This window comes from Kryptolebias marmoratus, linkage group LG2 (assembly GCF_001649575.2).
Source record: "Kryptolebias marmoratus isolate JLee-2015 linkage group LG2, ASM164957v2, whole genome shotgun sequence".
In the NCBI taxonomy this organism is placed as follows: Eukaryota; Metazoa; Chordata; class Actinopteri; order Cyprinodontiformes; family Rivulidae; genus Kryptolebias; species Kryptolebias marmoratus.
Window position 1 is genome coordinate 27,708,165 of NC_051431.1, and position 26,701 is coordinate 27,734,865.

Below are 26,701 nucleotides of genomic sequence, written 5' to 3' on the forward strand. Positions count from 1 at the left end.
AACATGTTCATTTTTTTTTACTCGCAAAATAAAAATGTCAACGTTATGTTGACAGGCATGTATTTTGCCATCAACATTCACAGAGGTGTATACAAAAAACTTTGATTCTCCAAGTCTAAATTTTAACAGAAAATTCAATTTACTTACACTGCTGCTGCTCACCTTGTTCTCTTCTTTGATCTAAAATCATTAATATAAAAATAGAAAACCCAGATCAAAACCTCGACACAACACGAAGCTGATGATCACACTCCGGGCCAAGTTTGTTTAGTTTGTTTACGCAAAACATGCAAAGTTACGAGGGACAGCACTGTAAAAAATAAATTGCTACACAGATTTAGGTAAAACATTTATATCGTCTGAAACAAACCCCATGTCATACCTTCTCAAACATGTCAAAATAAATCTGTAAAGGTTTTGCTAAAAAATTGATTAAACAATCAAAAGATGTTAGTTAACTCCTTCACACCATGCATTGTAAGAGTGCTTTATGAAATGTCCAAATGAAACTTCCCTTTTGTTCCCAGAAGGAAAAGCGAGATGAAAATGCCATGTTGTTCTGCTGTCATGGGTTGTGATGGACAAGATGAGAAGAGGAGGACAAAGATGTGGCGAGGAGCTAGAAGAGGATGAATAGAGACATCAAACAGGATGGAAAAGCAGAAATAATTAGTCTTTATCTCACAACTGGTAGCAACAAACTAAGCACAGAAAAGTAAAGGCCAGTTTGGGTTGAGGAAAACTGAAAAACAAATACAGGATCAATTGTTGCCCACATTAAAGGCTGTTATTGCAGGAGGTCATCTAGGGTACATTCACACCAGCCCTGTTTAGTCCACTTTAAACAAACTCTAGTTCGTTTGCCTAGAAAGTCTGATCGTTTGGGAAGGTGTGAATGCGCAATCAAAATCTGATGCGGACCAAAACAGCAAACTCTGGTTCACCTAAAAATCTAGGTCTCGGTTTGGTTAAAGTGAACTCTGGCGCAGTTGGAATGCATATGTGAATGCAAGCGGACCAGAGACTGCTCCAAAACCAGGAAGCAGACTATAGCACAGGGCCTTCTGGGTAAAAACAATCTAAACAAATGTGCGTTTCTACCATTAGAGGGAGAAAAGGCTTGTGGTTTGTTTGGTACATGTACCACAGACAAAACAGAAATCCTAAAACTGATCAAATTTGACACCACTCCATTTTTGTTTACTTTTCCAGAAGAAGGAAGTTGCGCTTAGTGTCTTCTTCAGAGGTTTTTGTGTTGTTTCTTTCAGTAGTTCTTGGTGCAGCGCCACCACAGGCGAGGGGGGGAACAAGTCGCTCAAAGGGTTTGGCTTGATTGACTCAGTGCAGTGTGACTGCGAACCGCACCAGCTAAAAATGTAACAAATGTTGCAATTTGGGTCCCGAATCAAACCGAGTCTACCAAACTATCAGGTGTGAATGCACCCTTAAAGATCTCTGTGTAGAACAGGTCCAGTTTGTACACAGTAACTAAATAAAGCTGATCTTTAACAATCAGACATAGTTTTTGGATCTCTGGATCTCTGGCATGATCAAGTTACAAACTAGAAGCATCAAAAACTTTTCCTCAAAGCATTCAGGGTGTGTTATCTCAGGACTAAAGATGATGTAAAACCTAATGAGGATGGAGGGATATCAGGACTGCAACTCACAGTTCATGAGTAAGGTCACTACCTCTGAGATAGATGTGTTTTTAAGTTTAATATCAGTCGTCTGTCCACTCTGTCAAGAATGCACACATTTCTCTCCTAGACAGAGAGCCAACTACTGCTGGGAGATTCAAAGAAATTACTAATAAAAAGAAAAAGAAAAACAAGAGCTCCATCTCAGACTCTACAGGCCTCAGTTAGCAGGTTAAAGGTTAAAGGTCATGACAGAACAGTTAGAAAAAGACTGAACAAGTGCGGCTTGTTTGGATGGGTTGCAGAAAAAAGCCGCATCTCTATGGCAGCATGACTTAGTTTTTTTAAGTTTTATATGAATAAACCACGAGATGTCTGGAAAAAAACCAGACCAAAGCAGATATGTTTGCTTTGGTTACTTTGCACAGCAGCAAACAGAGCATATCAGCACAAACACCTCATACCAAGTGTCAAGCACGATGGTGGAGGGCTGATGGTTTGGACTTGGTTTGCAGCCACAGGACCTGGGAACCCTTCAGTCATGAAATCGACAAACTCCTCTGTAGATCAAAGGATTCCAGAGTCATGGTTCTCAAACTGAGGTACATGTACCAGTAGTGGTACACAGAAGAAATGGTGCCATCATTTATTTACAAGTTAAATATCAAGCTAATGAACTATTTAAAAACCGAACTGTAATGTAAAGCTAAGCATTTTGACTAGGGTTGTCAAAATGATGAATACTCTGATGAAATTAAAGGCCCAGACAGCCACTATGCTTCTCCCCTTACTATCAGCTGCCTGAGTTTAACTTTGAGCTGCTGCTGCATCAAACTAACCTGATGCTTTATTGCTCTAATCTTTATCAGAGCTCAAGACCACAAGCATTTAGTTGCATTTTGTAGCCGCTCCTCAAAACAAGGGTGTATCAAAGCAGTTGCTTTTCTTTCCTTTAAATTTGCCTCTCTTTCAGTCATCAACAAAAATTACAAAACACCATGAGTAGGAGAGAAACTATTTGTGCATCTTGTGTGAGATACAACCAAGATCTGCTGTGACATAACACAATATTACCTCAGCTTTGCTATAGCACCATTAGGTTGTTCTGCTGTCTCAACACAGGTAAGCAGGTTACTGTGTCCAGCCCCCCTTTTTTTATTTAGTCTGTTCTTTGAACTACATGTAATTAAATGTGTATACAAACTACATTGTGATCAGAGTTTTTAAAGTGGTCACCCAATGAGGGCGTTGGACCAGTCTGTTGTGGTGAAGAAGTAGCTCAGCTGAAAGTTAAAGCTCTGGATTTTCTGGTCCTCCTACATTCCAACCCTAATGGGTTGGATCATAACTAAAAGAACAACATCCCAATCCAAGTGGCTAAAATAATCATCAATCCAACATTATCGGTTGTCGTTCGTGTATTCACTATATGGATGTAACTGTTTTGATGTATGTGCACATGTGTGTGTTGTTGAAATACATGAATCTCAGCACCAGCTAGTGACCTGGCATGGAAACTACAGTGGGTTCAACAAGCACAGCATTACTTTGCAAACGTGCAACTTTTTCCACAATCGACATCTGAAAATTTGTAACGCTTCCAGAGATCATTCATGTGTAAACAGAGCCTGAATCTTGTAGAGAAATGACACTTAAACCCAAGATTTCACCTAACTCAAAGCCATATGTGTGTAAAATCTACATATAAAGGAGTATCAGAGAACATATGATTATAATTTATTGACAAAATGAAAAAAATCTTTATAAAAATAAGTAAAAACTTCATCCCCACACAAAAAAGGACTCACACATGGTTTCCATCAAGAAGCAAATGACTAATTGTGCTATTTTTTAAACAGCCGAGCGGCTAAAATCCTATTTTCGGTGGATGAGCAACATCTGGGGGTTGTGACCTGATCTGAAGAGGTCTTTTCATTAGATCAGACAGATAAAACATTTTAAACATAGTCTTAGAACAAAATAGAAACCCCTACTAAAAAGGAGACTTTAATTTGTGAAGGGGCAAGAGGTTGAACCACCAATCTTCTGAAGGACAACCGTTCCCTTCACTGACTCACTGAGGACTGGACACCCAAACTAAAGCATGAAGAAAAGTGACAATCATAATACGGCTTTCAGCTAAAACCCATTCAAGCTGCTCCCTCAGCTAACACGAGCCTATAAATAGTCCCATCTGCAGTGGAACCTCAACTCTTATTTCTCTACTTTAGATTTACTGCTAAAGAGGTCACAAGACAGTTGGCATTTTCTTTCTACCTGGAAGTGAAGCAGTTCCACAGACTGTGTGTCCAAAAAGTCCTCAGAAGTACAGGAGGGAACCAAAAAATAGTTTAAGAGGAAAGAATCCGAATGGCAGCAGACAGACACACAAAGTGGACAACTAGAAGCAGGGCACTCCGATAGGGTGGTTATTTCTGACAGTGGGCAGACAGGAGACGTGGAGACAGCTGTTCTGATATAAGGGTGTTAAGGAAGGTAAAAATAGAAGACCCCTCCTCTCCCGCCAGCAGATCTACGACGTTTGAGCACACATGTCGTTTAAGCACACATGTCTCTACAGCTGCTGTAACTTCAGCTGGTTCTGTGTCAGACTGTTTAGGTCTGTCGGTCAGCAGTACTTCAATACAGAGCCAAGCTCACATCACTGAACCTTTTGATCATAAATTTCTGTGTAAAAGTTTGAAACATCAGCATCTTACCTGCTGTAGGTAGCTCTTTGAATGACATCATTTTGGAGAAATAGAACTTAAGAGGACTGAGTTGAGCTAATGTTGGAAAGATTTATAAAATAGCATCTGAATCAGCTGCTCCTTAATTTGGAATACTGGAGCTGTTTTAAGAAAGCAGCAACCCCCTTTCTTCTGAGCTGTGTTCAGACTAGCCGTTAGCTCATCAGCCCTGTCACCATCTACAACAAGGTAAGACATTGTTTAGAACTTTTACACAGAATCCACTTCAAAATGGTTGAAATGTTCCTTTAATGTACTCAGCATCTTTGCCTAAAACCTTGGCATTAACTGTTGGAGTCAAACCTGTCTACCTGTTAGCAAAATATCTTATGAGCCAATGTATGAATTTTAAAGAAACCCTCACAAAATATTTATCTTTTGTAAATCTACAACTGATTAACTTCTGAAGACAACCCAGTTCCAAATGTGCACCAAAACTAATCAGCCTTGGCCTTCACAAAAAAAAGTGGCTACACCTCTGTGAATGTTACAGAAATGGAGCTAAAAATTGGTGTGGTGGTAGCTGACAGTCATTTACAACACACACTCCAAGCGCGAACAGATCATGTGAGATAACACAAGATATTGCATGAGATCAAATACACTAACCTAATTATCATAAAATATGTCAGCCATTTTTGTCTGTTGATGATCCAACCATGTGCACGGCAACCCTGATCAGAACGTCTCTCGATTGCGGGCGGGAACCTCATTTACATCAGCGAATCGCATCAAAGCTAACAAGTTGGACCCAACTCAGCCTGGCAACTCACATTCATTTTTGTTAGCAGGCAAAAAGTCATTCTGAATTTTTTGGTGGCAAATTTCACTGCACGTCTGAACAAGTAATTTTTAAGGGCGTGCAGGAAAAAACTGGGGGTGTTTTTTGGGGACACCTCGCTGGCTAAAACTATGGTTTGCAGACTGAGTAAGGCCCTTAGAGGACTGCAAAAATTTAAATGGCCCATGGGAGAGTAAAGGGTCCTCCACTGCTGTAGAGGATTCATACAGTCCCATTCTCTGTGGAAGAATCGATAAGTCTGTACATGTAGACTGAGCTGATATAAGTTTGAGAAAATGCCAAAGTAAAAATGTCGCCATCCAAGATTCGAAATGTATTTGCAAACAACAGAAATGTTTTTCTCCTGATTCCACTTTCAACTCAAGCCCAAATGTGGTGAAAACATCCTAAAAAAAAACAGCTCCTGTACTGTTCATCAACCAGATCTGTGTTCTGCTTTGTTGCATGTTCAACAATGTGCCAGTTATGGTTTGTAAATGGATTTAGTGACTGGAAACCTGTCATAGAGAAAGAATCAGAGAGCATGAAAATAGTGAAAATATTTAAGGCAGAATAGCTGAAATAGTTTGGATCAAAGAGTGTCTGCTGAGGTTCTGAAAGAAAAACAGCTTGTTCAGTTTTTTCAGAAAACAGCTGTTGAATCTACCAAAATACTAACATTAATCAATGCAAAACAACAAGTACCGATAAAACCTACCATTATAATGGCTAAAGGCTAATACTGTCAAAGGACCTGTTTAACTAAGAGTCTAAAAAAATCCAATTTAATGTAAGTTAATTTAAGTAAAACCTAAGACATACAGAAAAAAGTTTGGGGTTTTTTTCAAACTTGTCTCTCCATCCTTTCTTATGAATAAGATGAATATACCCAGACACAACATATCCACCAGATGGCACCAGAGGACCAAGAAAAGTTCTGCATAGTTCAGAAGCCAAGAATTACCAAAAGCCTCCATCAGTTTCACAACCACTGCCATGATGTTTTGTGGAAGAGATGCCAATATGTGGATCAAACAAGAACAAACAGAAAATGCGATGGCCTTAGACAGTCGGGTAAGGAGGAGTAGATCCATCAGGAGGGAGCTTAAAGAACAGGGTGCGGCTAGAAAAGAGGGAGGAGAAAAAAAAAACCATCAACAATGTCATGCTGTGTTTGGAAGTGACTACAGGAAACAGGAACACAGCAATAAGAAACTATAAAACACAAAAAGATCATCTAAAACTTAAGTGGACTGAACTCTGAAAAGATCTATCAATTTTAGAAGTGTGTAAAGTGTGCTTTCTTAAAACAGCCCCAGTCTCTGATTCTCTCTCTTTGACAGGTTTCCAGTCACTAAATAACAGTCAAATTTAGAAGTGTGTAAAGACTGAGTATGGATCAAAATGCGGTTTATGACGTGGTCCATTTTGCTTCACTGCCAAAGGTCCTTCCAGATGATTACAGGCTTAAACTACTCAAAGTATGAACACAAACATTAAAAATGGTATATTAAATAGTGCAGTGTGAAAGAGTTTAATCCGGTAGTTATCAAGATATGTTGATATGCAAGGCTGAAATACAGGTACACGCTCAGTGTAAACAAAGCACTCGGCTAAATCTGCTGAAAACCAAGTGAAAGCTTGAGTGACATGATTGACCTACATTAGGCTGGTCGTTAGTGCTGTGAAATACTGCAAAGTTTGGTATTGATCTGGTACCAAGTAAACAGGGCCAATATCATTGTTATTGACCTGATACTTTTAACTTATAAGGTCAGCCTATACAGCAGGGCTACTCAGCTTTATCATAAGTGGGCCATACATCAAAAGTACTGGGAGTTTGAGGGCCCCAGGCAATAATTATCACCCGCCACTGAAAGGCAAAGGCGAACAATTATGTTTTGGTGCCTGTGTCTGTCTGTGCATGCATGTGAGTATATGTGTGTGTGTGCGTGTGCATTGGTGCCTGATTATAAAATAAAATGGGGAAACAAAATTCAGGATTTAATTGTTTGTTGATGTAATGGATACTTCAGTATGCATTTATGTGGGAGACCTGGGTTCAAAACCCCTCAAGGGTAAGGACGTATTTTTGAGCAATGAATTGTGATGAAATGCCACTATTTACCTAAATATGATATGTACATATAGAAAACTTTTTCTTTTTGGCCATATATATTCCAACCCAAAAGCAATCATCTACAATGAGCTCTAAGTTGATATCAGTAAGATTAACACAAAAAGATTTATATTATAAACGTGTGTATCTTGCGATCCTAAACAGCACAATCTCAACGTCCTTACTCTATTCTGTCCGATTTATGGCCACACTAATGCTCCTTTTACACTGGCTCTAATTCAGAAGTCCTGCTCTACTCCACTCTACTCGGCTCGGCTCTATAAAGAATGCATTGTGTCTCCACCGGCCAGTTTGGTCAGTAGCAGAGGAATGCCTCCTTGTGTTGCGGGGGGCGGGGCCACGTGGGGAGGGGGGCTGCGCTACCGAAACTTAGCGCAAGTTGTGTAAACAACAGAAGCGCTATGGACAACTTTGGCCCTGTGTTAGTGCTGTTTTTTAAACTTATGGGGATTCTCCTGAGACTTCAGGAAGAGAGGCGCAGTGGAAGAAATGCTCTGGATGCCACGATTGTTGCGCGGAGTAGGACAGCTGTTATCCGCCGGAGGTTTCAGGCTTTACAGCGCCTTCAGCTGGGGGACAGACGGCATAAACGCTGCAGGGTAAGCTAACGCTGTTGTTTATATTCCTACCGTTCGCTCTTTATGCTTGCATCTGGTCACACCCACGACCAATGAGTGAACAGGAGCTAAGCTTGCGCCACCCACGAAGCAGGGCCGACCCGGCTGGTCCTACTCCGAAGCAGGGACCAAAGAAGCAGGGCCGGCCTTAAAAAAATGCGGTGGAAATTTGCACAAAGCAAGCGGAGTAGAGTGGAGCCGGGACCTTTAGAGCCCGTGTAAAAGGGGCATAAGATGCAGAACAGCTCTAAAAAGAGGCTGGTCCTCACCAATTTCGCTCACTTGTGAGGTCCTCTTTGGATCTATTGTAGTTCACCTACCAGCCTGGAATCAGCATGAAAGATCCCATCTACCTCACTGTCCGTCCACAGTATGTGAAGACAAGGAGCTGGGAGTCTAACTGGCTTTTCTGCAGTATGGGATGCCCATAGGGAGCTGTGCTGGAATTACTGCAGGTTTTACAGATATTGAGCTAAAATTCGATGTGTTAATAAAGCTGAGGGTCATTCACAACCAATACTCTGAGCGTGACGTCTGGCGATATCTCATGAGATCATAACATTCATTTAAATGTTTGACCAAACCAGAGGTAAAAACGCCGTTATTTCTCAACATAACATCATTAAACACTGGTTGTTGTTGGCAAAGTGAAGAAAAACAGGGTTTTTTTGTCCATTTCCTGTCAAATTGTTAAACTTCTAAATCTATTTTTCATTATTTTGACTTTTAAATAGACACATTGATTCTTGGAGTGAGCTTAGCTAATAGTATGTTTGTTGTTGTTTTCTGTTTGTACACAGGTCAATTTGTATCCTTTCCTTAAAGAAAGAAAGAAAAAATGACACTGAAAAAAAGGTCACTGAAATAAAAGAAGACTGAAGTAATTTTTTAAAAATTACTAAAAATCAACTAATGAAAAATCAGTCACTGTTTTTGAATTTTGGTTCATCACAATTTTAAATAAATAAATAATGAAACTGGCCTTGCCAAAAAGGATGTCACTTTAACATAACTACTCAGGTTTGAAGGGTTCCTTCTCCAGATGTTTCAGCTTCTTCCAAAGATGTTCAACAGATCAGGGCTTAGAAGGCCACTTCAGAACAGTTCAGTTTGGTTCTTAGTCATTCTTGGGTGTTTTTAGCTGTGTGTTTTGGGTCATTATCCTGTTGGAGGACCCATGACCCATTGTTGTGGGCATCTAGAATCCTTCTCAGTTTTGTTTCCATGATTCTTCAGCACTATAGCTGTATTTTTTGCAAACATGTTATGCAGTGTGCAAACCTTCAAGTGAAAGTTTGCACATTTTCTCATAATTTTGTGTCCTGAACAGTCACAGCCCGGTGAGATCCTAGCTATAGCATCTTCCCTCTGAATCGTTGATGATCTGACACAAGTGCCACTCTTGTTATAGAAATCTCTACAGTGTAGGAGGACCAAATTTCCCTCTTGGTGTGGGACTGCACGGTGCATTTATCTCTTAGTCCCACAAACTAAAATGCCATCTAACATTCTGAATGTTAGATGGCATGGATGATGTGCTCAGCCCACTCCAGACACTGTTGTCGTCAGATATGTTCATTACAGGCTTTAATAAAGGACTGTAATTAAAGTAGAGGATGATACAACTCCCCATGATCTCATGCTTGTATGGGTTGAGGGAGTCCCACATCCACAGCACATCATCGGTCTCAGCACTGACTGTGGTTTGCTTTAAGAGAGGAGCGTCTGATAGAGGGAAACAGTAGGTGTTTCAGCTGACGCAGAAGTCTGAGAACAAACTGCTGTGTCACTGTGCCTGGAGGGAGAGGAGACTGCTGACTGTGAGGTTTTCAGGCATTTGCCAAGACAATGACACTGGGTTGCTGCACCACTGTTCTCTAACTTTTGTACATTTTAGCCCCTTTAAGGATGGGGAAAAGCTTCTTTTTTTATTTAAATAGTGATGCACTGATAACATATTTTTTAAACCAAGTACAAGCACGAGTATTAATAAATACCATTACTCTTTTTACAATTAGTAAAACCTCTACCTCTATATACTCCATATCATTCACTTGAAATCCCTCCTCACAGCTGACATTGCTCCTCCTCCACCACCTGACTGCTCAACCAAGACGTGAGCATCACACTGCACCAAAGTGGTATCAGTACTACTGTGGTAACGGAACACTTTTATGAGTATGAGTACACACACACAGTATCGCACCAATACACAATGTCAATTTTGATAATAATGCAATCTCAACATTAACTTTAGTATTAATTTTAAACCTAACATTAGCATTCAGAATATAAAAATCAAATTGTGCATTTCTATGTGTGAAACAAAAGTAGGGAACTGGTGTAACACTAACAATGAACTGGTTTGTCCTTTTTGACTAAACAGGACACTGCAGACATTCTATAGTATTCTTCATAAAACAATAATTAAAGTGAAGTGTTTAACTATCTTTCCATCAAGGTTAGGATTAATATGACTCGAGGTAGACACAACGCATTTTCTGTGTTTGGAAGTTCCTGTACTGTCCAGAAGAGGTTTCCAGTGCTTCAGATTTTTGAACATCGTAATTCTGCTTTTCTTTTCCAATTATCAGCAGTCTGGTTTCATCACAGATCATTAAATCTGTTTAATTTGAAGCCTCCAACAATAAACAAACTTCTATTAGTGCCTGCCTTGGCTAAAATTCTCAATGTTTGTTACAAGCAGTAAGACAAGTTGTAGAAGCATCACTTGAACTGTTTTATTTTTCCTCCAAAATACATCAAGTACTCATCCAGACTGAGTACTACACAACTTCAGTTCCCCAGCAGTACAGGTTGTGCTGAATGGTGATGGTGACCCTCTGTTTCCTCTGTCTACAACCCAAAAACTATCTATAATGGTCTATCACTGTTACCACTGAGATGAGAGATTTAAAGGGACATTGCACAGAAACTGAACAGGGATGACAAACATCTTAGTAAAACTAAATTGGGTTACTAACGTTGTTGAAGTGTTCCGTTTTCTGTACATTATAAACTAAATATTTCAGCTTAAGTCTATGTACTTTGTGTTTATTTAAAAGTTACAAACTGGAGACTCATACAGTCAGTAATCTGATCTCCTGCTGAACCAACCCACTTTATTATCCCGATTACTAAACAAATAAGATGCAAAAACTTTGACCTTACTGGTAATGTTTTTGAGGTTAAAGCAAAATACTTTTTAGAAGAAGAAAGCTGCAGATATAACAAAATAAAGACACTAAGATTAAACACCAACTAAATGAGATTTTATATAAACACTTTTAAATTGGCACCACCAATTTCAAATTATATAATCATTATTAAAGCAGACTAGTTCTGAGATCTGTTAGTCAGATATTTCAGCTTGTAAACTCTGCAGACTTCCCTCATGTAAACAGACACGCATGTTTTTAGAGGTTGCCCATTTGTCTTCTTTCAGCATTTTGTTAAATAATTCAAATCACAGAAGAAGAAAAACACACAGAGGCCTCACCCTGCCACACCAACAAAGAAGAAACCTTTAAAGAGGGTAAGCTACATTTAAACTCACCAACAATATCAGAACTAACAGCTGTAATTCTAAGAAATATCCAACTAAACATGAAGATCATTTCCTCTGATGAGGCTACAGCCTTTATCGTTATATTTGTTTTCAGAAAAAAGCCTTCTGTAAAACGAATAACATTATTTGATTTCATGAAATGGGATCTCAGCAGAACAGAGGGAGGGGTAGAAGATGATTTGGGATTGTGCTGTGGTATCAGTAACAAGAGGTGATTAAGTATGAAAGAGGATTAGGAGCCTGTATAAGTGTTAATACTCCTGTCCAGTAAATTAAGAGCATCGGGCACAGAAAATCATCTTAATTTAATACACTCTCTGGCCCCGTTTTTTAAAAGTAAGGACCAGCACCTCAATCTGCCACTCCGCAGATGTTGTCCCGGCCCTCCATGCAACATTAAAGAGACACGTCAACCATGAGAGCCCCAAAACATCCAGAGCCTTCAGCATCTTGATGGGAATCTCATCCACTCCTGGCACCTTGTCACCAATAAGATGCCATGATAATGGACTTGCCTTCCTTAGTCTTCCGACTTTGTCTCCTCAAAGGTGGGCATGGTGACTGGATTAAGGAGATCCTAAATGTGCTCCTTTTACCATCTAACAATATTGTCAGTCTGGATCAGCAGTTCCACACATAAACCAAGCACAGCTTGGGAGGGAGCCTGGTTCCTTTTACCGAGTCGCAGAACGGTTTGCCAGAACCCCCTCAAAGCCAACTGAGCCAACTCTATGGCCTCTCCCACGCCCAAGATTTTGCTTCCGTTTGCTTCCATAATCACAGAAACCACAGTCCTGGATATCCTATACCCGTCAGACGCTTCAAGAGTCTGTCGGGACATCCTAGCCCTAAAGGACTACCTCTTCAGCTTGACGGCCTCCTTCACCACTAGTGTCCACCAGTGGGTCCTTTGGTTGCTGTCGCAACAGGCACCGATGACCTTCTGGCCACAGCTCCTGAAAGCCACATCTGCAATAGAAGCCCTGAATATGGCCCATTCACCTTCAATGTCCTTGACCTTCCCCCCGGGGATGTGTGAAAAACTGTCCTGGAGTGTGGTGTGGCTGAGATGTAGCTTCATGGCTCACATATTCTGAGCGCTAACATGTTGCGCAAGATCTTTGCTTAAAATTTTATAACTATTTGGAGTCAACCTAGTCTGTTAGCAAATTATCTCATGAACTACTTGACAAAGTTTAATGAAGTTTTCATTTTCAGAAAGTAATTAATGGATGTACATCTAAAACTTGTGTTTTGAAGTTGGTCAGCACAGCCAAAGAAAACAAAACTAGCTTTATTTGAGTCAATTTTATTAATATTGTGCTTAATCTTGGTGATTGTAGCCGAGAGTCGTTAACAACACAGTCTCTGTGTGTGAGATCACAGCACAATATTTTCAAGGTTAGACCTAAACAACTACAACTCCATCATTCCTTAACATCAGATGATCTTAGTCTAAAACTCTAACATGAAAGGGGACAAGAGATATGCACTTCTTTAGAGAATGCTAGGCTTTTAGTGAATAAAGTTATGTTCATTGTATGGAGACAGGGCTTACAAATCATAATGTAAAAATAGTCACATACTGTTGCAGAGACACCAGCTGCCTATGAAAGAACCTGGGGAAGCTTTAGAAAATGACACTTATTGTAAATAACACATTTACATAATGTTTTTCTCTATTTTCTCTGATCCATTTCTTTCATCCTCAGAACTTCACTCCACTTCCTTCATATGAAACTGTCAGGGGGACCGGGTCAGGAAGTGGCCTATTTGTTCCAGAGCAGATTCCACAAATACCAGAAAGAAACTTAAAGGGAGAGGTCGCCTTCCATTTGCTTCTAGGAAGCCTGTTAAGACAAGCGAAGATGGCTTTGCCATCTTAAATTTTATAACCTCTTTCTCGCTTGCTGGAGTTTTCTTTCCTTTGCGGGCTTTTCTTATTCTTTATTCCAGTTTAAAAGAGATAAGGACAATATTCTGACACTGAAGAGGATTTCTCTGCCATACCACTTATACATTTCTGCACTCCACATTAACTACAGTCTCATCTTGAGAGTGACGGGGGGGGAGTATTTCAACAAAATAAATGCTACAAAAAGAGGACAAGCTGGGTTTGCATTTGACTTAAGCCTTTTGTTCTTACTGACTACAATTAACAGCTAAAACTCTATGTATCACCAGATTTGTGCTGATTTTCTCTTTTAAAGTAGAGCTATAATGTTGTGTTTGATCACATTAAGCACATGACCATTCTGCTAAATAACAAACTACAGTTTGACTTATAGCTTCAACCAGGCTTACCAAATGCAACTGTGTTAAAAAAAACAATTCAGCTATACCATACCAGGGAGAAAAAAAACAAACATGTATGTGTTTTTTTTCCTTTCTGCGTTAGCCATGTGATAAAATGGTGAGCACTTTACAGAGTTTGCCATTTCTAGCAAAAATCCAGTCCTCCCCCACCCCTGAGACAGCTCATCAGTGAGTTAAAAAAACAAAGGCCTAGCATTTCTTAAAGGAATTTCCATCCAGGATATTTAAATCAAGGGACAGCACAGCAGAGCAGTGGTTAGAGCTGCTGCCTCACAACAGGAAGATCACCTGGGGTCTTTCTGGGTGTAGTTCTCATGTTCGCCCTGTGCACATATGAGTTGACTCTGGGTGCTTCAGTTTCCTCCCACACACCAAAAACATGCATGACAGTTTAATTAGTCTGTCTAAATTGATGCTAGGTGTGAGTGAGAGTGTGCTTGTCTGTCTTGTTTGTCTCTATGTGTCCCTGGGAAAATCAGTCCCATAACTCTCAGTTAACATGGGAACATCAATTGGACAATATTTTGACTCAGTCACTCTTAAAAGAACATAATTAGCAAATGCCACCTCCTCCTCCTCCTCCTCTTCATTCTTCCCCTCGTCCTCCTTCTTCTTTTTCTTCTTCTTATTATTAAACGTATTTTTCTCAAGGCTGAAATAAAAGTTCCAGCGGAAGCTGCCTGATCTGCAGTTGAACTTGAGTGGAGATAAAAACGATGAAGCTGGATAAAGCTGCTCTGAGCTGCTACTGTGATGCTCCAATCCTCTAACAGACACAGCTCCCTGACTGAGATATTCCCAAATAGAGGAAGCCCTGAACAACACGTCGAGTTTGAATGATTACAGATATTGAGACGGTAGTGACTTCAGACACCCAAAGAACGCTTTTAAGTCCAAAAATGTAGTTTATATGATCAACAATCTTTAATTATTGTTGTTGTCAAAACACCAAAAAAAAAAAATCAGAATTTGATTAGTTTAATGACAACATGTACACATTTATTAAAACATGACTGATGTTGGTACTGCGATTTTGTGGGTTTGACTCCTTTTTACCCTGGTTAAAAGGAACTTCAAAAGGTATTAATTACATATCGATAAGAACTAAATTTTTTACACGTAAATTAGCTAAATTAACTAAAAACCTTAATGTGTATGAATGTCTAAGAAAATGTTTTGATTGTAGAAGAAAAAGAAGGTTGAGAACATTAAATTAAAGTGGAAGCTTGTTGGGCCTGAAATGCTTCCTGAATAAGTCAAAAATAACAACGGCTGTGCCAAAGTTAATAAGAAAGAAAGCAGGCCCATGATGAATACTGAACTGCTGCTGACAGTGTTGCTCTCACTGCAAAAGTTAAACACAACACTGAAAAATACATCCACAAACAGGTTGAGGACAATGATTTTTTCAGGGTAGCCTTTATGTGGGTACCCTTCTTGTAAAGAGGTAACAATGTCTTTTCATGTTTATTGCTTAAGCTGGTGATACTTAGAATGGCTAATGAAAGTTTTGCAATAACGCTCTTTCATTGTTTTTGCATCTGGCTTCAGCTAAAAATAAGTTTGTGATTGAAAATGTCTCCTCCTCAGTTCAGACATCCCAGAGCTTTTTTAAGAATATCCTGTCCACACACCCGTCCCAGCTCAAAGAACGGCTGCATCCTGTAAGTGTGCTCGACCAGAACTTCACTAATTCATGTTTGAGTGGACTGAAAACATCCTGAAGAACTAACAAAGAGGACAAATACATGTGGTTGGAACTGGGACTCTGATGATTCTCATTATTAAAAAGATAAAAAACATCACATTTTAAATGTAAGATTTTATACATCAGGACACAAATCATCTGAACTTTACTGAGAACCCGTTTTCTGAAGCAGAATTAGCAGTTTAGTGAGGCTGATTCTAGTTCAGTTCTTAGTTTTGAGGTTCATTTCTTACCCGAGTCGGTTACCATGGCAACTAATGAGAAAGTAAAAGCCTTGTGAGCAATCAGTTTTCTGACAGAATGAAAAATGAACTGTAAACTCAATTTGAGAGCGTCTTCTCTCGTTTCTCTTCCAGTTCTGTTTGACTTGGCTTCAGATGCAGCCCAGATGTAGACTTAACTCTTTTGGCCTGTGTTGATTTGTCTGCTGTGTTAGCAAAATCTGTAATGAACCACTGGGCAGATTTTAACGAAACTCCCAGAAAGCAATCATTATATGTTCATTTACAACAAATTACCTTTTGGAGTCAACACAAATAAAGATGGCTGCAGCCAAATAGTCTTAGAAAGCACAAGAACTCAGTCAACCTTACAGATATTTAGATAACATTTGGTGGTAGTAACTGAGACTAATTCGCAACATATATCCCAAATGCTATGCATTGCACATCTTTTTTTTTCCCAAAATATTTTTATTGAGATTTTTAATTTTGTAAATACAATCATGTAACTATCTGAACATGTTTTCTTTGTGGTTATTACATGACTGTAATTATTCTTCTCAACTCAGAGAAATGAGAACAAGGACAGAAAAAAAAAGACATGGGAGAAAAAACAAAACAAATCAAACAAAAACAGCTTCTCAAAAACGGGTATTCAAGCAGATTGCAAACTGGTTACATGTAAATACACATCTATACAACATGGCACACTGCAGGTTTCGGTAAATCAAAACTTGAACAATCCTTCTGACAAGTCTACGTTCTTAATAAAATTAATGAAAGGCCCCCAAATCCTTTCAAAGAGATGCTGTTTGGATTTCCTAATATATGTTATTCTTTCTAGTGGCAAATTAGATGCCATCTGTTTTAACCACTGCATGACACTAGGTCTGCTGATATTTTTCCAAGCCATAGCAATACATTTTTTTGCAACTAGTGAGCTTATATCTATAAAGGTACATTCCACTTTACTAAAGTTATGCTTCTCAGGGTATAAAGCCAACAGGAACAATTTAGGATCTAGTGAAATTTGTTTTAAGAGTATTTTTTCAATTGTATCTTTCACCTCTGCCCAAAATGCATTGATTTGTCTGCATTCCCACATACAGTGTATTAAAGTCCCTTTAGAATTACACTTTACACAGAAATCTGGTATGTTGTTATTGTATTTATTTAAATGCACGGGTGTAACATAAACGCGCATTAGCCATTTGAATTGTAGAATTCTAAGACGGCTATTTATGGACATTGTATGAGTTTTAACACAAGCCCTTTCCCAATCCTTTTCACTGATATTTGATGATAGGTCTAAATTCCAGTTTATAAGTTTATTTTTTGAATTCTCTAATGAGTTAGAGATCAGCATATTGTAAAAATCTGAAATTATGCCCTTTCTTGTTTTAATCAGAGTCATTAATTTTTCAAGGCGTGTAAGGGGAGGCTTGTTAAGATTATTGTAATTTGCTTTAACAAAGCTTCTCAGCTGAAGGAATTTAAAAAAATGCTTTTTATCTATCTTGAATTTGGTTTGTAACTCTCCAAATGACAAAAATACATCAGAATTTGATGAGTAAAGGTCGCCAATACTTTTTAAGCCTTGCGATGCCCAAAGTTTGAATGTTCCATCTGCCCTACCTGGAGCAAACAGCTGATTCCCCCATATTGGACTAAACTGGGACATGCCGTTTGGCTCCGCGAGGTATTTTCTAACATCCTGCCAGATTTTAATCATGTTTTTCAGGATGGGATTTGCAGCATGTTTCTGTAACTTCTTTAAATTGTCAGAGTATAAGAATAATGGAAGATCCAAACTTAGGTTATGGGACTTCATTTCTACCCAGTGAGGATTATCTTTATCTGCAAAATAGAACATGATAGTTCTTAGTTGTGCGGCCCAATAATAAAGTTTGAAGTTGGGGCATTTTAACCCCCCTCTATCAAATGGCAAATAAAGCAAAGAGAGGCGTAGCCTTGACCTTCCATTGTTCCACATAAAGCCCAAAATAGTTTTTTTCAGCCAAGTGAATAATTCGGGAGGAGGCGGCAGGGGGATGCTTTGAAAGAGGTATAATAGCTTTGGTAGTATACTCATTTTCAGAACATTAACTCTTCCCAATATGGAAATAGGCAGGGATGTCCAGTTGCTAATTGAGACAGTTATTGTTTTCATTAGGTGCTCGTAATTGGATTTGACCACTTGCTGTAGTTCTGGGAAAATCTGAACACCCAAGTATTCAAAATGTTCCACTACTTTAAATTGTTTAACTTCTCTGATGGGATTAGTCCTTTCTTCAACATTTAATACCAGAATAGAAGATTTTGCATTATTTGTTTTGTAACCTGAGATTCTCCCGAATTCCTGGATCACTTCCATCACCACTGGAATTGACTTTTTCAGATCTGATAGAAATAAAATTACATCGTCAGCAAATAGAGAGATTTTGTGCTCTGTGGGGCCCATTGTTATCCCGGAGATTCGTGGATGAAGACGAATGGCTGATGCCAATGGCTCTATTGCCAGAGTGAATAATAAAGGAGAGAGAGGGCATCCCTGTCGACAACCTTTCCTAATTTGAATCGCCCTTGAAAATATTTTGTTTGATACTATTTCTGCAGTTGGATTATTATATAATATTTTAACCCATTTAATAAAGTTACTTCCACAATTTAACCTTTCCAATATGTTAAAAAGATAGGGCCATTCGACCCTATCAAAAGCCTTCTCCGCGTCCAGTGAGAGAAGAGCTGTATCATTAGTGTTTTTTTTACACCAAGTAATATTCAGGACCCTTCGGATGTTGTGGTATCCTTGCCTCCCAACTATAAACCCATTTTGATCCTTATTTATTATATCTGGTAGAATTCTTTGTAACCGTATTGCTAGTAGTTTACAGATGATTTTGAGATCAGAATTGAGTAAACTAATGGGTCTCAGGTTTTCACACTTATTTGGGGGCTTACCCGGTTTTGGCAGCAGAATAATTAGAGCCTGATTCAAAGAGGGAGGCAGGGTGCCTTTTTTAAATGATTCCATAAACATATCTAGAAGGGGTGAGAGCAATTTATCCTTAAATTTTTTATACAGGTCGATGGGGATTCCATCCGGTCCCGCTTGTTTGCCAGATCTCATTCCTTCAATGGCCCGTGCTAATTCTTCTTTATTTATTTCTATGTTTAAGTCTACTCTACAGTCATCTGCAATGACGGGGATATGTAGTCGACTCAAAAACTTGTCTGATTCCACTTGGTCTAGATTTCCTTGAGTATCGTATAGTTTCTGATAATACTCTTTAAAAGCATTATTAATATCTCTTGGATCTATTAGAGTTTTATCCTGTGTTTCAATTGATGTGATTGATGTTGTTCCTTCAAGCTTTTTAATCTGCCAAGCTAGAAGTTTTCCAGCTTTGTCCCCTTGTTCGTAAAAGTTTTGTTTCAATCTTAAGAGGCTGGATGCTGCTCTGAGACTGGACATTTTGTCATATTCTGCTCTGAGGATCAGCAGTTGTTTTTTCAACTCAATATCATTTGTTTGAAAAACCCTCTCTTGTATGTCCTTAATTTTATTTTCTAGATGCTGCCTTTTAGTCTTGGCTTCCTTTGACTTCTTGCCTGTATAGCTTATAATATGCCCTCTAATAAATGCTTTAAAGGCATCCCATCTGGTGGATGCTGTTGTTTGATTTGTGTTCAATTGAAAGAACTCATCAATCTGTAGCCCAATATATTTAACAAAATCCTCATCCTGCAGCCATTTATGCTGAAAGCGCCATCTAGGGGGGTCTCTGGTGAGATTTTCATCACAGTAGTTCAGACAACATGGCGCGTGATCTGAGATCACTATGCTGTCATACATACAGTTTTGAATTTTAGATATTAGTTCTGTTGAGATTAAAAAATAATCTATTCGGGAGTAGGTCTGAAATGTTGCTGAATAGCATGAGTAGGTTCTAGTTTGTTGATGTAGTTCCCTAAAGATGTCCACCAGTCTAAGAGCTTTCATAAACATCTGTATAGTTGTTCTACAATTACTATGTGTCAGATCTGACCCTGTGGATCTATCCATTTCTGGAATAAGGGTGCAATTAAAATCCCCTGCGATCATCAAGCGCCCCTGTAGTGACGAAAGTAAGAGGAACAAGTCTCGAAAAAACCCAGAGTCATTTGTGTTAGGACCATAAACATTAACCAGGTTAATTTTTTCCAATAGTAAGGAGCCCTGGACTATCAAATATCTACCCTTCTTATCTTTGATAACATTGTTTACAAGAAATGGGACAGATTCATGTACAAGAGTCATAACTCCTCTTGCTCTAGAAGAAAATGCTGAAGTGAATACACTGCCCCGCCACCTCCTCCTGACCCGGCTCTCATCCTCTTCCATAAGATGTGTCTCCTGCAGAAATACTATTCTGGAATCCAAATCATGCAATCTATTAATGACTTGTTTAACCTTCTTTAGGCGTTGTAGGCCCCTGCAGTTCCTTGTAATCATTTTAAGATTTAAAGCTTTCGACATGTAAAATTAACCAGATTACCGGAAATGGAGAGAAAAAACACAGTTTACCCCATACGAACATGAACATGTGAGAAGCTTAAACATCAAAATAAAACGTACAATATATCCCCTAAACCTGAACTTCCACTCCACGACCGACCTCCAAGGGTCTCCCTCCCCCCTCTGTACACCTCCCGTTATCGCGTGTGACCGACCCACACGCAGTGAGGAGCAGTCTAACCACTCAATAACCAAAACTAAAGTTTTCTACCGATGCTGTTCATTATGTATAACATTTTAACCTTCCACATGTTTATACACGGGTTTAAACTTATTGTTCACAACGACCAGCATGTGTTTATTCTTGGCATGCCTAAGCAGAACTAACTGTGTCCATAATAGTCCATTTCTGTTCCACTATCCATAGAACTGACCGAACTAGGCGGCAGTAAGGCCAAACAAATTCACAAAATGTTAATTTAAGAACCGTATGGGTGTTCAGCCCTTTGTTACCTCCCCGTCGGTTTTCTTCTGGAGCATCTTTAGAAACTCGCGTGCATCCGCCGCTGTTTTAAAAACATGAGTTCGGTCCTGATGAGTTACCAGCAGCTTGGCTGGGTGAGCCACCCCGTTGCGCAATCCCAGTTTGCGCAGCTCCGTTCGTATCGGGTCGAACTGCTTCCGAAGCTGGAGCAGACCCGCCGCAGCGTCTGGGTAAAACCGGACTTGCTGATTCTGGTAGCGAATATCAGTATTAGCCTTTGATGCGAGAGCAATAAGCTGTTTATCCTTGTAGCTGAGAAATCTCATTATTAAAGTGCGAGGCGTTGCGGTGCTGTCCCTCCGGGGTCCAATTCGGTGCGCTCTTTCCACGGTCACCGCTCCAACACCGAGGGTCTCCGGCAGCCACTTTTCCAGGAACTCGCATGCATTTTGTCCTTCAGCTCCCTCCGGTAGGTTGACCAGCCTCAGGTTGTTTTGTCTCGACCTGGACTCCAGATCCATAACTTTATCTTCCAAGTCTTTCTTCCTGGCCTCTAGCTTATCCACCTTAGCTCGTAACGTCTTTATCTCATTCTCCGCATCAGAAATGCGTGTTTCTGCTTCTGTAATTCGCTGAGCACAGTCAGTTATCTCTTTGCGTACACTGTCGATGGAGTCCAGAACTTCGTCAAATCTAGAGGAGAAATCCTTTTGGATTGAATTAACCACAGACAGTATTTGGTCCACCTTGCCGCTTTGAGACTTCGGGCTCTCTTCTGTGTCCGCGGCAGCCATTGGAGCTGGGCATGAGCTAGCATTAGCATTAGCTTTCAGCATTTCACCTCGAAGATGATAATCCGTCAGTTTATGTTGTTTTGCTTTTTCACTTCCTTCTTGGGACGCCTTTGCTGCTTTAGGCATTATTCCAATCACCCGCGCACTCTGGCCGCTTAGTTCAGTTTGAAAGGAAGGTATTTTAGGTCAACTTTTTGACAAGAACAGCAGAGCGGTGAGAGCACGTCCTTTCACCTGGCCGCCATAACCGGAAGTCCGCATTGCACATCTTTACTTAAAATTTTGGCATTAACTGTTTATGTCAACCTTGCTAAATAATAAGCTTCTGCAAGCGTTAGCACATTACAGATTCACTGCAGCCAAGGAAGACATCATCACCCCTCTCCCCTCGGTGCTGCCCCCCTGACCTCCCCAGGATTTTGCATCTAAAGTTTGACATTGTAATCTGTACCGAACAAAGTGAAGCAAACGCTCCGGGATGCTGGTGCGCGAGTATCAAAAACCAGGAGTGCCAAAGATATGTAACTTTGAAGCGCTTGGACATGTCATTTTTTGTGTTAACTATGCATTAAATTTCCATGCGTAATCAACAAGCAAACAGCAAATAAACAACACATACTTTACTGTTAATGACACCATGATGCACAAATTTCACCTGTTTGTTTTTTTTAGTAGCTGCACTTCCTGGCAGTTTGAGTCACGTTTCTTCTCATTGGCTGGTCAGATCCAGAGCTGAACTACTTTAGCAAAAAGAGGGGATGCCTCCCACCATTCAATCTTCAAATAATACACATTTTCTCTGCTTCAAGTTTGTTACATTTTAATGTAGTAAACTCTACATTAACAATATTTGGAGTATAGACATATTACACCAGATGTTTATAAAAAGCTTTTATAGTTTTACCTGTTAAAATGGCTATTCATAAAAACAAATAAGTTTTATTTTAATGTTGCAAACCATTAAACCATGTAATGCTATGTAGTTATTACATCTGCTGTAATGGTGCCTAATGGGTTTTCTTCATTTTCATTGCAAAAACACTATATATAAGTTAACTCTATGCCACAAGTATTTACTTTATATAATTCAGTCAGTCAGTCAGTCAGTCAGTCAGTCAGTCAGTCAGACAGACAGACAGACAGACAGACCGACTACTATTTATTTATTCAAAACCAACTCATATCTTTTGTCTTGTTGACATCAGCTCACTGCAACCCTGCATGGATTGATATTTTGTATTCTGTTAATTATAAATATGTTTTTTTTTGTTTGTTTATTTAAAAAGAAATCAGTATCAGAGAAATTGGTATGGTATTGGCAGGTCAGAACGGTACAAATCAAATCAAAAATCAGCATCTGCCCACAAAATTGGTGCATCTCTGCTCTACAGTTTCTACATGTTCATGAGAACTATTTAAGATAATTTTTTCTTTCTTAAATTAACAATGAACTGAAAGTTTTTCATACTAATTGAGAGTCTTTGATCCCACAGTGAATCATACTTCAACTGCACCAAATTAAATTCCTCATTTAGCTTAGAAAATATTTCAACAACTGAATCAAATCAGACAGCTAAATCACTTTTTAGATCCTGAGTGTCAGAAATGACCTCTGACATTTTTGAGAAGCCCACTTCCAAACGGTCTTTAAAACAGTTAAGAATGCATCTGAAAGAGTAAATGTGAAACTTTCTCTCAGGTCTTAAGATTTATTTTATTAAAATGTACACAAACTGGTAGATCTGCTTGTGCTTCATTTCTAAGTTTATTATGTTTTTAACATGTTTTCCTTTTGTGCCACCTTTCCCTGCTTCATGACAGTAAAGATCCAGAGGCAGAAAACTTTGGTTGGTTTATAAACCTCTAAGCTTGATCTCGATGACAGGTTTAGTCGAGCCAGATCACCTAAAATTACCTAGGATATGTTGAACCAGTGTTGAAGCACAAGCCTCTGGTTTTAAAATAAGAAACTGCAGATGAACACAAATTATGTTGTGTTGTTCAAAATGAAAAAGTTGTGTGTTTTAAAAAAAAAAACGTTGCTGGTAAACAAGTACATTGATTTCAGTTCAACAATAACAAGGAGCAAAGACAACAGCAATGCCTTCAGAGAAGCAACTGTTGCTGCCCATCAATCTGGGAAAGGTTAAAGGTAATTTCCAAACTAATTAAAGCCCATGGTTCTACAGAGAGAGATTATTCACAAGTGGGAACCACTCAGGATAGATGCTTTGTTTTAGCTTGAGGTCAAACAAAACACCGTTCAGACATTCTGCCAAAGGACATCTGGACCCTTTGAAGAGATGTTTACCTATAATGCAAAGCTACATGTTTGGAGAAAACCAAACACAGCATGTCAAGAAAATCATGAACAAACCCTTTACTCTGTACTAGAGATGGAACGGTTTATGAATAAAACCCGAACTGTTTGGTTCACCCTTCTCAGTTCAGGACGTGGGCATCATTCGGTTCAGCTCATGTGCCAAACAGTTCTGTGTCAGGAACTAAGGCCCTGTGATTTCCACCATGAGGGAAACAGGGACAGAAAGATAGACATGGACGTTCAAAGTGGAATTTTATATAAAATGCAAAATGTTGAGGAATCTGGGGTTTTCCCAACAGTCTATGTGTTTTTCCACACTGAGACGGCCTGCAGCCTCTTCTGCAATGTAGGGGCAACTCGTTACAAAGAGATGAGGCAAAGAGGTCCACCCAGGCATCCAGAAATTACAAAATCTGACGCTAAACACAGATTATAGCATCACAATGTATAATATTTGGGAGAACAAATGTTTTCAGTAAGTTCTGTTGGTACATAATTGAATCGGCTCGCAAGAAAATGCAAGGACATGAAGGCTCACTGCAGCAAACTGTTCCTCATAAAAACCCATCAGGAGAAACAAGAAGTGACTTTGTTAAAGACTCTGCAGCTTCCTGAGTGGAATAAGATATTCTGCTGTAAAAAATAATAAAGCTACAGCCCTTTAGTTGAAGTTCTGCCATGACAACCCCAGTCAGCAGGTTAACTCCGTCAACAAAACAGCGAGACACAGGCACACTGATCATTGTCATCATCATCATCGATGAATCAAATAGGACACACTTAGGATAATTGTACATAATGTTTATTGTAATAATTATGAAATATAAAGTGAATTTTAAGTTCGTATGTGAAGCACTTTTATTTCACCAACAGAATGAACTTCCTCTCATATAAGGCACACGTGTGGGGCTCAGAGCTTTCAGAGCCATTTCCCTTTTTAGTTCCTCAGGCAGCTTTTGTAAGAACCACAGCAAAGTTAACACTTTATTAAACATTTCCCATAAATCTCAGACAGTTCAAACTTTGTGTGCTGAACGTTTACAAAAGGCCTTAAAAATGGCAGTAAACTTTTTTTTTACTGTAAAGTACACAACAGTAAATAAGTGTTTATGTTATGAGAATAAAGTCTTTCTTTACCAAACAAATGAAAACTACTTTGAGATAGGCCATGTTAGCTCGGTGGTCAGTGCTGTGGTCTTGATTAAAAACTTGAAGACTTAAAAAAACAAAAAACAAATGTATCCTAGGGGTTTGAGCCGAGGTTGTGTCAAGAAGGACATCCGGCGTAAAACAATTGCCAAACCTTTCATGTGAGTTTGCCTGCTGTGGCGACCTCTGCAGAAGGGAGCAGCCAGAAAAATAAATAAATGAATACGTTGTGTCTCCTTTATTTACCGTACAAAAATCGCTCCTAACTTTAACCAAAGACTGTCACAAAGATGTGCCTAATGCCAAACAGCTTCACCCTTCAGGTTTTACATGACCTGTCCTGAGAAGAACTGAGCTTTTCAACAGTCTAAATGGTGAGTTATCTACTGATGGATGGAGCGTTTACAAAATAGAAGAAAAATAAAAGTAGAAATAGAGACTCGAACCTTAAACCGTGTCCTCAGAACTGAACTGTGGACTTTGTGAACCGCTCCACCCCTTCGTTTTAGTGTGTGTAAAACAACGTTCCTCTTGCTGTGCACTTCCTGTTTGAAAATCATTAGAGCAGCTCCTCACATGACACAACCCCAGCCTTTTATCCAGACAGAGAAGCATTTTAACTGAGAACAAAGACTGATTTCTGTCTGTCATTGCTTCTGTTAGCAAACACAAGGCAGGGTGGATAAGGTTTAAGTGATTCAATCCTGTTAGAAATTAGGCAAACGAACAGCCACTGGTAAAAGGAACTAATACTGATAATTAATACCAAAGAAGAACACCTTCTTTCTAAGGTTGACACTGACAACAAGTATAAATAATATATATAAATATTAATAAATATCTAAAAAGAAACAAACTCCCCTACTTCTCGCCTTTATGTTTAATAATTTCCATCTGTTGGAGCAGAGGACTTACTCCATTTGACTACAACAGGAAGTGAAAGAAAGGCTCATGGTTTACCAGGACACAACACAAAACAACATCAAATGTTTGTGATGGTGCATTCGGTGGGAAGTCGGGCCCAGACGAGTCTGATTCAGGCAGCGGGGGGCGTTGGTTGGGGGTGCGTCTCACAGAGGAGCCTACAGGAGAGTGACCAACAGAAGGACAAGCAGCTGGGAACCCAAGACCATGGCAGAAACCTTGTTGCTAACTTCCTGTAAAAAGTCATGTCTTTTGTTCTCAGAGCTCCTCCGTGGCACCGGCAGAGCCAATCAGAAGACATAACTAAACTATTCAATCAGTTGGAGCAATGTACCGTTCTAGGGTTTTGCTCTGTTTTCTTTTCTTTTCCTACTGACAACTTGTACAGCCTACTGCCAAGCATGAGACGAGTTGGACGATTTTAGGGGGAAATTTCTGACTTTTAACAGGAATCACAACACTGCAACAAACCAACAGCGACCCCAGTCCAACCTGAGAGATAAATACAGATCGTGTGATTGTCTGATGTAAACTAAATGGGCTCTATAACCATGGTCTTATTGCAGTTCATAAAGTCATCAAGATTTTCTTTAAAAATAGAACAATAAAATAGTTAAATTAAAGGCCTTGCATTCCTTGAAGAAATGCATTTCACCATGCAGTCTTATGCAACATTAAAAGGTTGTGTGTGAATGACTCTCAACTATTACCACACCAAATTTTAACTTAATATCTGTAAAAGTGACTGAGTTAGTAACTTTTGTGTCGGCTAATGTTGATTAGCTGCG

The 26,701-nt window shown here is 39.3% G+C and overlaps 1 protein-coding gene across 16 annotated transcripts in view; it reads right to left on the reverse strand.

Annotated features, from left to right (window-relative positions):
- myo18ab (myosin XVIIIAb) overlaps positions 1-26,701 on the reverse strand; it is a 125,806-nt gene that overhangs the window by 94,253 nt on the left and 4,852 nt on the right. For 12 of the 16 annotated variants that reach the window (XM_037974021.1, XM_017432182.3, XM_037974017.1 and 9 more), the window contains exons 1-3: positions 3,918-4,049; positions 515-619; positions 148-180 (exon numbers count right to left, since the gene is read on the reverse strand). The exons of 1 other annotated variant lie outside the window; for it this stretch is intronic. In XM_037974021.1, coding sequence (XP_037829949.1) covers positions 148-180; positions 515-553 — 72 coding nt within the window. In that variant the 5' untranslated portion in view covers positions 554-619; positions 3,918-4,049. Of the gene's footprint in view, positions 1-147; positions 181-514; positions 620-2,104; positions 2,201-3,917; positions 4,077-26,701 lie in introns of those variants that run through there. 3 more of the 16 variants (XM_037974000.1, XM_037974001.1, XM_037974028.1) reach the window with 3 other exon arrangements.